At 36.1% G+C, this 12,622-nt stretch overlaps 2 protein-coding genes across 2 annotated transcripts; both read right to left on the reverse strand.

Annotated features, from left to right (window-relative positions):
• Window positions 1–682: 682 nt before the first annotated feature.
• On the reverse strand, window positions 683–3,949 carry LOC103861445 (probable polygalacturonase). Its single transcript, XM_009139154.3, has 6 exons — window positions 3,490–3,949; window positions 2,421–2,541; window positions 2,137–2,311; window positions 1,966–2,036; window positions 1,111–1,590; window positions 683–1,026 (listed from the first exon to the last, which is right to left on the reverse strand). Exons 1-6 carry the CDS (start codon window positions 3,817–3,819, stop codon window positions 869–871), a joined length of 1,335 nt encoding a protein of 444 aa, XP_009137402.1. The 5' UTR covers window positions 3,820–3,949; the 3' UTR covers window positions 683–868.
• An 867-nt stretch (window positions 3,950–4,816) lies between these two features.
• LOC103861474 (long chain acyl-CoA synthetase 4) lies at window positions 4,817–9,329 on the reverse strand. The gene is made up of 18 exons (XM_009139189.3): window positions 9,069–9,329; window positions 8,677–8,740; window positions 8,499–8,588; window positions 8,323–8,379; window positions 8,116–8,241; window positions 7,991–8,030; window positions 7,812–7,906; window positions 7,529–7,696; window positions 7,296–7,406; window positions 7,131–7,218; window positions 6,705–6,771; window positions 6,559–6,634; window positions 6,332–6,449; window positions 5,987–6,232; window positions 5,740–5,879; window positions 5,447–5,629; window positions 5,227–5,346; window positions 4,817–5,144 (listed from the first exon to the last, which is right to left on the reverse strand). The coding sequence occupies exons 1-18, from the start codon at window positions 9,224–9,226 to the stop codon at window positions 5,088–5,090; spliced, it is 2,004 nt and encodes a 667-aa protein (XP_009137437.1). The 5' UTR covers window positions 9,227–9,329; the 3' UTR covers window positions 4,817–5,087.
• Window positions 9,330–12,622: the final 3,293 nt, after the last annotated feature.

The raw sequence follows: 12,622 nt of genomic DNA on the forward strand, positions 1-12,622 counted from the left end.
TGAAAAACAAATATCAACATATTTTTCAAAATATACACCCGCGCGTCTGCGCGGGTCAAAATCTAGTATATATTAAAAACCAAAAGTTTTAAATCAAGTGTTAACATCTAATTGAATTAACATTAAAAATTCATTAGAAAAAAAATATAATTGATGAGAACATCACTAACATGAATTAGATATAATCTAAAAAACATTTGGTTTAAGTTTGTAAATTAATTCATTTTTTTTCAAACAAAAAAAAATCAATGATTTAATATATTTCCTATGGATTAAGTTGGACATAGAATTAAAACAAGAATTAACAAATTTCCTATAGATGTGGTATATTCAAAACTGTTAAGAAATCAAATTCCTAAAATAATTGTATATCTTACTAAGTTAACACATTAATAACAATAATATATATACTTCCAAATCACACTCTACTATATTATGTATTGTAAATCTTTATCATATTCTTAAAATTTAAAATGCTATATTCTTAAAATTTAAAATGCTATCGAATCTAATTAATTAATTAGATTGTCTACCGAATTCGCTATAAATTGTTTTGTTCAAAATACATTAAACAAATATTTAACAGTGGTAATTTAAAAAATATATTTTCAATTGTATTAAAAAGAATTAAATTATATAAATGTTAAATTAAACATCCGTGAGTAGGTTAAAATCTAGTATAAACTTAATCACTCATCCAACTTTTTTATTTATTTTTATTTGTATCCGTTATATATAATTTAATTTTATAACTTGAAATTTTCAGAAGTACAAACATATAAATAGATTAATGTAGAGGAACTGCAAATTCGTGATTAATTATGTTTAAATAAACGAATCGAGGGGGAACGAACTTGCTCAGAAGTTTTCAGAAAGTGGAAGAACACGAATAAGATCCACCAGTAGTTCTCAGCTCCGAACAAGGCCAAGGACTGACCTTCAGCGAAGTTCCAATAACATCGGAACACTTCCACGTCCGGTTCGTATTCAAGCTTCCATGTATATTAATCTCACTCAAACATATCCCTGTAAATTTATGTTTGTTGACGTTATTCAAGAATCAAAGATATGATCGATATGGTAAACGCTAAAAACCATATATAACTTTACCTGTGAAAGGTGAATCCTTAAGGCCTTGAATGGATCCAGCGTTTCGAACGTTAACTCCCCAAACATTATTGATATGTATTCCCTTAACGACTGGGAGAGCGTTTGGGTTATAATAAGCGTCAGGGTGATCTCCAGTATCTCCCGCGATCTTGATCCCGTACCTAGCGTTTTCGACGTACACGTTGGAGATTCTGATGTTTTTGATGTATCCTCCACGACCAATGTTTGTCTTGATGTTGACTCCAACGCCCATGTTGGATAGACTGATGTGTTCTGCTACGATGTTTTTGATACCTCCTGATGTTTCACTTCCTATTGCGATACCTGCGAAAGGGGTCGATCCTGTGATGCGGCGGATCGTTATGTTTGAGCTTGGACGGCCAAAAGCGATTCCGTACTCGTCCCAACCGCTTTTTATTGCAACAAGGTCGTCTCCTGTTGAGATGTAGGAGTCTTCTATGCAGACGTTGGAGCTGGAATCTATCAACAAAATTTAAAAACATCTCTGATTCAGACGAGAGTTTCCTCATTACAAATTCGACTGTGAAATCACGGTAAGTCTCAAATTTGCAAATGAGCTAAGAAAACCTGAAATTTTGGTTTCGTAAACATTTACTAAAAAAATTAATAATTTAAAATAATAATAATTTGAAAGCTTATATTCATAGAAATAATTTCTACAAAATTTGAAGGTCGAGACCAATGTTTCACCCGGTCCCAGGGGCTACACTCTACTATGCACACAAAAACATGTTTTAAGTTCGTATGTAGACATGTTTGATATGTATCTAAGTCAACAACCAATCTAGTAGTCTATTGTTGATTTGAAAAAGAGAGTTTAGGGTAATACAAAACCTGGATCGATTCCATCAGTGTTGGGCGAATCTTGAGGAGCTAAAATGGTAACGTGATGGATGACAACATCGCTGCCATAGATCAAAACGAGGAACATAGTCAATACTAGAAGCAGAGGAAGATTATATTTATGCTTGGAAAGTCTAAAAGATAGTAACTAGCTAAATGTACCTGCAATACACAGGATGAATGTTCCAGAAGGGTGAGTTCTGGAAAACAACATTGGAGATTATGATCTCCTTAGAGTTTTTGAGCTCGATTAGATTCGGTCTAGTGAACTTTAGGGTTCTACTGCGCCACATGTTCCACCACACTTCACCTTGACCGTCTATTGTCCCGTTTTCTCCTGTGGATATATAGAGTTTTGCAATGTAATGTCAAAAAGTGTTACACTACTCAGGTGTGTATTATATATATATATATATAAATGTAAATATAAGAGGGCACAAACTCACCAGTGATGACTACATCACGAAGGCCATCGCCATGAATAAAACTCATATAACGTGCCCCTGGTAACTCCCTCCCTCTTCCATAAGATGGCAAAGGATCAATCAGTGGCCAGTTCCATGTATCCTGAAGTTAATACACACATACCAAAAGGTCACAAAACAATTCACTGAGAGTCACATTATGCAATTCTTTTAAACTTATATTAGTGATCACCCACTATTTTTATAAATATGTAATATCCGAGTCAGAATAAAGTAGGGTTGAAGTTGCGTTGTCCTGATTATGTCTCAGGCCAAACGAAATGGCCGTGACTAAAAGAATACGCACAAGCTCAAAATCGGCCATAAGACACACACACTGACTGACACACATTAAGATATAGTTCAATGACAAGTACTAGTTTTTCTTGTTTTCACACACTTGAAGACAAAACTAAGCAGAGAATATAATTATAAAATCTGAATGCGAGGTTTGACATATATGGCAGCATCCTACTCGGAGTTGATGTGAAACTCCCACTAGACGACGTTGAAAACCAAAACTGTCCACACTCCTATAACGTTAAAAACACTCTAACCAACATTTGTTTACTTTTATCCCTCAGATTTATTTTATAATATATGATAAGTATACACTAATAGAGCATACAATATTACCAACATTTTGACTACGACAAAAATTGCCAGCTACCTATGGGGTCAGCTATTGAAACCTACACATAAAAGCACTACTCTGCCCACATGCATATATACAATAACGTTTTAGCCCGGACGGTCCCATGATGCTCGGACCTACCAAAACCACTCCCATATCCCAAACTAGCTATTAATTAATACACGTGCATGGTTCCCCACATCTTCTTGTTTCTTTTAATAATCATCATTACAAACAACTTAATTAGAAAGATCAAGTTATTTACATTTTAAGAATTCAGATCCAAGCAAGCGGTCAAGAGGAAAGAAAAAAATTACTTCTTAACTGTGGAATACTTTCTAGCAGCTGATCAAACTAGTACTGAGTGTCTATATTATCGAACTCATTTCAAGAAAGCTAGAGTTGAAATATTATTACCTGAACAGCTTTGAGTACAGCGCCTTTAGCCAAGAAGAGAGTCATATGGCTGGTGAGATTGAAGCTCTCCGTGAGAAATACTCCCGGAGGTATATACAGAAGCGTGCCTCCTCTCCTCTTCAGGTGCTGTATCCTATATATAGCCTCCCTAAACGCCTTAGTGTTCACCGTCCTGCCATCTCCCACGCCACCAAAGTCTGTTATCGAGATCCTATCGTTCCGGTTCGGTAACGGGACTATACCGGAGCATGTTGCCTCCGAATCACCCAAGGACGAGGAAGAGACGGCTAGGTGTGAGCAGAGGAGAATCAAAACGGAGAACCGCCACATTGTCGATGAAAGAGATGAGTAGAGAGTTTTAGCTTGAGAGAAAATTTGCAGAATAGATTAGATGTCTGTTAACTTAGTAGTTACATTTATTTAATGAGCAATAAAGCGCGCAATGAATAACGTGTGTGAAAGTTTGTGCGTAAGTGACAACGTTTAGCGGAAAGAATTGTACGTGTCTCAATGGGCCATATATCGTGTAAACTAGCGGCCCAATAGGAATCTTCGGTGAAAATGGGTAATTCGCTGGTATTATTATTATACCACCTCTTTGTAAATCTGGAGAAGATGTGGATGTCACAGACGGTCGTTAAGGAAGCTAGAATCTCTCTTCTTGCTTCACTCAGAAACTTGTCTCTTCTACATTTGGCGGCTTACCTGTAACTGATTACAACTTGATCTCTCTCCAGGCACTTCACTCGTTGTTGTACTGAAATTTTTTATATATGAATTGCTCTTTGGACTTCTGCTGCTGTTTCCAGGAGTTTCATAGGTGTCTTTTGACTAACAAGCTTTTTGATGACAGTTGTTGATAGAGAAAGAGATGTGATTAAGCCGAGCTCAAAGTATGTTAAAACTCGTGGATACAGATCAGAGGATGAAGTAATTTGTCTGCCTGCCCTACAAAATTCGCCTTAAGGCATCTCCAATGCAAGACTAAAATTTACTCTATATTTCACTCTAAAATAGAGTAACTCTATTATAGAGTTGAATTTGCTCTAATGGTTCACTCTATAATAGAGTAAAATATAGAGTAATCTTATTTTTTCACTCTATATTTGGAGTAAAAAAACAAGATTACTCTATATTCCACTCTATTATAGAGTAACTCTATTATAGAGTGAACCATTGGAGCAAATCCAACTCTATAATAGAATTACTCTATTTTAGAGTGAAATATAGAGTAAATTTTAGTGTAGTATTGTAGATGGTCTTAGACGCGCGTCCAGAAGGAGAATCAATTAAACGTAGTAAAAAAAAACTCAGCAAACCCAATGGATTAACTCCATATAAACCCACCACCAGATGGTATATTTTAAGCTCAAGAGTTTGAAAGGATTAACATTTAAACTTAGTAATTCAACAGATAAGGTAGATTTGAAAAGAGAAAAAGCAAAAGAAGACGAAGTGTAGCAGCTCTGATCTGATGCTATGTAATATCCAAATATTTTACACATGATATAAGAGCCTACTGACAAAGTCTTCGTCGTGCATAGTGAGAGACCCAAAGAAAAAGCAAAAGACACCGAGAGTTATATTTGAGGAGGGATTTACTTTCTGGAAGCTAAGCTCTCATTTGTGGTCTTGTACATTTCATCGATCACGCTCTGTCAAATGGGCAAGAGACTTTGTGTTAAACACTTAACTTCATTAAATTGTAATACCGCTTATATCGCATTATAGGTTTACCTGGTAGTGTTTCAGCAATTGAGGCCTCTTCTTTTTGTAGGTGGGAGTAAGAAGATCGCGTTCCATGTCAAATGGCACTGGGTCTAGATGAACCGCCTTTATGATCTCGAACCCCTTCATCTGCAATATCAACCACAACAACTTACAATAAATTAGAAAAAAGGAGATACAAAGAGTCATGAATCCATAACTCGGATGAAAATATAAGAGAAAGAATAACCTTTTTCTCTTTGCCCATTTTTACAAGTTCTCCGAGGATGAATTCCTTTGCCTTTGCGTTTTGACAGAGAGCGTTGTAGTCACCGCTCACACCGTTTTCTGCAGCCCATTTCTCAAGGATATGCTGGTTTGGATTGGCGACTGCGATTAGGAAGGATTCAAAGCTGTTCCCGTACACCCACACCTGATAAGTTTTGATGGAAAGATTGTGATTTATTAGCAGATGAGAATCTTTCCCAAACCCCAAGTGAGATATTTTCTATATTCTTACAACAACTCGGTAGCTATACTTACGGAATCAACAGCTTGTACTTCACCATAGATGTTTTCCAAGTTCTCGACCGCAACATACTCTCCTTGTGAGAGTTTAAAGATATTCTTCTTCCTGTCTATTATCTTCATGCTTCCATTTGGTTGCCATTCCCCAACATCACCTGATGTCACCGGATTACAAAAAATGATATTATAAATAGTTTCTTATAACTCGATGATGATTTTCTTCTTCTTCATTACTTGAATAGAGGTTAAGGAAAAGAAATACCTGTGTGCAGCCATCCATCAATAAGAACCTCTTTTGTGAGGTCTTCACGTTTGTAGTATCCAGAGAAAAGGGTCTTTCCACGAATGCAGATTTCACCACGTGGAGTACTTGCAAGAGCATCATATTCCATTTCGGGTACAGATTCAAGGCGTATATCCACGTTTGGCACTGGTGGTCCAACTGTCCCGAGCATGTCCAGTCGATCCGGCAGCGAGACGAAAGTTCCAGCACAGCTCTCGGTTAGACCTACAAAAGAACAATCATACAACAGGAAAGCAGTCAAATCACATTCTCTGTTAATATGGAATCAAATATACTGTAACACTCAATTTTGGGAATGGGTACCGTATCCTTGAAGAACATGACAGCAAGCCACCACTCTTAGAAATGACTCTACGTGACTAGCGAGAGGAGCAGCTCCCGATAGAATGATCCTCACATTGCCTCCGAGCCCTTGTTTAACCTAAGTGAGAAAACAATGGGATAAATTTGCTATAAAGTTTCATAACAAAGAGTGACTGGTTCTCCAGATGGTTTTCTAATGAGTTTAGTTTAATATAGAACTTTACTACCTTGCTGAATACAAGTTTGTCACATAATGGAGAGGCCTCTACATGAGACTGTCCTTTCTTCATATGTCCATATTTACTGATGATGTTTTGAATATGTTAGATTTAATAGATTAGAGAACAGATAAGCAAAGTTACGTCCGACTTACAAGGAAAATGCAGAATCAAACATAAACTTTTTGAAGAATCCACCAGCAGCAAGCTTCTGCTGAAGACCTGTTGAATATAATATGTCGACGTATTAAAACACGGAAAAGTTATCAAAGAGAAGAAATTATGTAAGTCAATGATATGAAATTCAATTAATGTCTCGAAGAATAATTAAGTTGTACATAATGATAAAAAATGAGACAACCACCAAAGAAGAAAGACTGAAAAGCTTATCACAAGTATTCTTGTCGAATTAATTATAGTATTCACATTCGATATATCTCATCACAACTCGTAATACTTTCATGCAAGAGTGTTAGGTGGTATAAATGTAGTTGTTTAAGATAAGCAAATGATACTAGAGCACAATTCAATGAGGTGAGGAATTGAGTATACATACGCATGAGGCATTTCAAACGTCTTACCTGAGTAAACTCTATCTAGCACACGAGGTACAGCGCAGAAAATAGTTGGTTTAAGCTCGCCAAGGTCTTCTATCAACAGCTTGACATCCTGTGGAGATAACCCATAGAAGGTTAACGTAAAATTTTCAAAACTGGTTTACATAATAAGCTTTAAGCTGTACTGACCCCACGCCAGAAGCCAATTGCAGCACCATGTTGGATAAAACACTCCTCGATAACTCGGTCAAAGATGTGGGCCAGAGGAAGGTAAGAAAGGTAAACATCTTTCACAGTCAACTGTTGATTTGCACAGCCAAATGAAAATCGATTATAATAAGAGCCAAGTGACAAGGGAAACTAGAAGATTTGAGCGTCTTTATGAATCATAACAACTGCATGAAAGCAAGCAGGAAACTCACGGCTTCGTTAGCGCTTTTCAGTAGACGGATCACTCCAGCGATAAGGGTAACAATGCTTTCGTTAGATATCATCACTCCTTTTGGATCACCAGTGGTTCCACTAGTATACATAATCGTGCAAATGTCACTCTTCTTCTTGATTGGAAGATCAAACTGCTTTTCTTCGCCCTGGAAGAAATATTTCCAATTTTCATGGTAAGCATAGTTGTTAGACTACTCACCACTGGAAAGAGATATCACAGAATCAGTACGTTTCAGAAAAACCAAACGAAAAGTCTCATACCAGCTTCAAAAAGTCATCCCAAGCATAAATAACCAACCCAAAAGTTTCAGCTGCTTCTTTTTGTTCACGTGTGACACCACCAAAGCTCACAACGGCTGTATTTATAACCAAGCACAACTGATCATTAGCAACAAATGTTAAAAGCCAAAAAGGAAGAAACACAAATAAGAATAACTCACTCTTCATGTACTCTGTCGCGTTTGGGCATGTCTTAAATAACTAATAGTAAAAAGAACAAAAAAAGGAAGTGGTGAGAAATAGATAGTTAATAAATTTAAACAATGAAGATATATTAACACTGTACCTCAGAGATCTTCTTCTCCTCCACAAAGACAATTGAAACCTCAGAATGGGTAATAATGAACTCCACAGCACCAGCGCCTAGTGTATCATACAAAGGAACACAATAGAGTCCATGTGCATTGCACGCCTGCACCAAAAAAAGAGCACTGTCAATCCTCTAACCAAAAACACAATCCATGATAGTACAATGATCCAGCCGCAAGATTACCTCCATACTTATGATCCACTCAGGAGAATTAGCACCATAGATACCACATTTTGCTTGCTAAACTCCCCCACATGAACAAACACAAGATTAAGCAACGGAATAACCACATTCCGGCGAATGAACAGGAAATGACTAGACTGAAGATGGATAAAGGAAGGATTTAAATGGATCTTAACCTCCTCAACTCCACAATTTCTGAGAGCATTTCCGAGTTTTATGACAATATCGTAGACTTCTTGGTACGTTTGCCATACATACTTCCCAGGCTGAGCACAATTAAAAACACAAGTAAATACATCGATAATAAATCTCTTAACCGAAAATACCAAAAAGAAAAAACAGAGTAGACAACACCTTTCCGTCTACAATCTCACGGCGGCCAAGCATCTGATTGTTTGGATACTTCTCAACAGCCATCCTGCAAACGAGAAGGAAAGCAATCTCACTAGTCACTAAACCAAACGCATGAAATCAACAAGGCAAAAACATTTTTAACAATACGTAGCTCTTGAGATCGACCTCAACGAGGAGCTAGTGCAATACTAAACGCAGATCTAATAATCCTTAGGCCATACAAACAGTACATGGAAACTATTAACTCTATGATTCGTACTACTTGAGAATTTCAAAAGAAAAAAAAAAATCGAAGTCAGATCAGTTTCCACGATCAGTCAACAGCCAACCACGATTCGCCGGAGAACACTAGACTCATGCAAAACAAACTCCGATCGGAGCGAGAATCTCACCGGAAAACATCCCAGCAACTATCCATTCCTTCGATCGGCTCCGGGAACCCGTCCTTGGCGTAGACACTTCGGTACACAGGTCCAACGGATGGTCTTCCATCGCTACCTTCTTTGCCTTCTTCGACTTGGAAGATGAATTTCTCCGGCTGCTGCGTCATGATCGATCTCTCTCTTTCTCTCTCTAGAAGACTAGAACTTTCTCTCTGCTCTTTGTAAACGAGTTGAAGAGAGGTGTAGGGACCACGCGGCTTTACGGATCGGAGTTATAATAAAGACCTACTCCGATTTTGATTGGTTGCTGTTCACTGACCATAGGGTCTCAAAACGTCAACAAAATCCTCAGTCAAACTCTTAATGGGCTACGTCTCTTCATATCTAGCCCATTAAAGATATGGTGCCGTCCGTATGAATTTATTAACTGATATGGTACCGTCTGTATGAATTTAATCAAATCTAATTGATTTTCTTTTTTGGTGTCGTAAAAAAGAAAAATTGATCAAACATCAAATCTATTTTGATTTATTAGCTTTTAAGAAAAAACTAGAGTCTCTTCCGGGCTACGCCCGGATTTTTACTATGATTTTAGTTAAATTTATAACTTCAAATTTGTATTTGTAAATGTACTTTATAACCTATCATAAAATACCAAGTAGTAGAAAAATTTAATTAATTTAATTTATTCATTATTTTTTTCAATGAATTTAGAATGGTTAAAAATCACAAATGTTGTGTCTCTTTCATTAGAAATTGTATATAATATGCTCAAAACAATGAACTGAAAGTTATTAAACTTTAGTAATGTTCCAAATTTTATTTTATTTTGATTATTTTTAATCTAGAATAATTAAATTTACAAATGATTTAAACATTGTTATTTTAGAATTTTGAGTTTACGTTTATAGGTCTTCCGTCTTCAAAAGGAAGTACAAACCTACATATTAACCAGCTTCTTAATTTGTTTATTTGAATTAATAAATTAAGTTCATAGGTCTAACTAAGTTTACAGCTACACAATCTTGGCTTAACATCCCTTTTGAAAATGTTTTATAAGTAACCGAAGAAATAAAAAAAAATTCTAGAAAAAATTGTTAAATGGGGTTGATAAAATTTCGGCAGAAATAAAGTAAATGAAATTGATTAACATTGTTGTTTTTGATAAATTATTTTAATATGTTACTTTTTTAATACTAAACCGAACCATTTTATGATAGAGAATAAAGTTGAGTCGAAATATCACCAAAACAACAAAAGAGTATTGTCCTCCAAACTGGGGCATAGTTCATGAGAACACAATACATATGAAAAGAGGACATAAACAAAACCAAACCAAATAACGGCCATGACTGCAAATTAAGAAAAACGACCTTCTCTCAAAAACCTGATCCTCTTTTTTTTCTTCGGAAATAAGTTAAGCTTCTTTACCGAAAAATAAGATCTCTCACTCTTTCTTACTAAGTGAGGAACCTATGCTATTCTTTCTTGGCATCGTTCTCATCGTCACTTGTTAAATAAACGTAATTCTTCTTCTTTGCTACTGGCTTTTAGTTTTTCCTTTTTGGTTGTAAAACATCTAACGATTGTCACTAAAAATAACATCTAGCGGTTACGCTTTTCCTCGAGTTTCGAAATACCTTTGGAATTGATAGTTGATACAAAACTATAAGACTATAGTAATTATGTGAATGCCACTTCATAATCAATCTTCAGGAATTATTACAGTCAATCATCATTCATCATTCATTTTAGGCATACCAACCCAATATATGATTTCGAGGAACTTGAAAAACAACATTCGTACCTCAGTCTGTCACACAGTGATATGTTCTTGTACGTTAATATCTTTGATCCTAGTCCTGTGCGTTCATCCAAATTTATGTACCTAATTCGGTTTAACGCAATTTTGTTTATTAGAACAGAGAGACCCCACTGCAGTAGTTGGTATGGTAATTATCTTTCCATGCAAAATTCACTTTACTCCTTTAGTGGTTTAAAAGCCATTCTATGAGAACGATCACAACCCGTTTCTTGATTTTCAAGCTGCATAATTCTAAGAAAAGAAAAAGCAATTATTAGTTTATTTTTAGTGTGTTTCGTCTCTTAAAGAACAAATAACAGAGGCAAAAACTATGATGCTTTCGCTTTTCTTTCCCCTTCTTTCTTTGGGGGTGTCCTTGCTTTATTTTCCTTCACATATTAATTTGAATTTGTATATATGCTCTTCTTCGTTGATATCGTCCTCATCATCATCATTGTACTTCATCCATCTCAAGGTCGCTTGCGGAAACAGCCTCACCTATGACCATGAGACATCATGCAAGATGATTTTTTATTGAATGGTTGATATACGTGATAAACAGTGCACATACTCAGATCCTTAAACTAAAGTAACATACAAAGGTACAAAACCTGATATCATAGTCATGCTCCATTTTCCCTTGGTAAAACTGCTCTTGGGGAAGGCCATACCATGTCTACATCAAGATCCTACTCGTCATCAGGAACTTGAGGTGGACTGAAATATTTGAAGAAACTCCCCCTCTCTTCAGTCTTAGTGATGGGATTTGTGAGTTTGTGATTTTGGATCCCTTCTTTGGCTTATTTTTAGGACCTTCTGATCCAAACATTCTATATGAAACCACTCAATCTCCATCCTATACAATAGTTAAGGATCAATAAATCATTTTTCTTACGGAAAAATGGCAAATACATGATAAAAGCAAGATCACCCAATGGCCTTCTCCAGGATTGACTCGTCTTCTTCAATCATATGATTTGTCTTATTCACCACAGTGTTCTTCAAGTAAGGGTTCTGAAAAAAGAAAAAGTGAAGCTTGAACTCTTTTGATACTGCGACACTATTCAACTTGATATCGTTGAGATATTTAAGAGCTCCTTCATCCTGCTCAGTTATGTAGAGTCATGGAGAAAAACATCAAGAAAGAGAATGCCGCTCACGTATGTAATACATTGACACTTTCCACCTACAATCAAAAGAACATGACCGTTTTCATAGCTACGAAATATCTAATCAAAGGTCATCAAAAATACAATCAGACTAATTAACAGCTTCAGGCACACCAGTGAATAACATGAACATGAGGACCACTTGACGTTTCTCAAGTGATTGGGCATTCGAAAAAGTTTTTTTATTGTTATTTCGAGAGAAGTCCATCTAAAATGACTTGTGAAGACTAATAAAGAGCTTCGGGTACAACATTGAGTAGATTAGTAGGCAATTCTTTGACAGTGTTAGCTTATTCAGACACTTCAACATCATCTACACGGGAAACTGCAATGAAGCCCTACATTCTTTTCAGAGTCCCTCATTTTCCCTAAATACCACTTAGACAGAATGGAAATTATCACTTTGCATGTTTTTCTAAAAAGATAACTACATTTTAAAAAGGGTCCACTATGCTACAAACATACCAGCAATCTAGGTAATTCTGGAATGAAGAGCAGAGTCACATCTTGCAAAATGCTTGGAATATGAACTGAGACAGAAAGCATTACAATTTAGATAACTCTGACCAATCTCGAATATAGCTAAGAAA

The sequence above is a fragment of the Brassica rapa genome, chromosome A01 (assembly GCF_000309985.2).
Source record: "Brassica rapa cultivar Chiifu-401-42 chromosome A01, CAAS_Brap_v3.01, whole genome shotgun sequence".
Taxonomy (NCBI): Eukaryota; Viridiplantae; Streptophyta; class Magnoliopsida; order Brassicales; family Brassicaceae; genus Brassica; species Brassica rapa.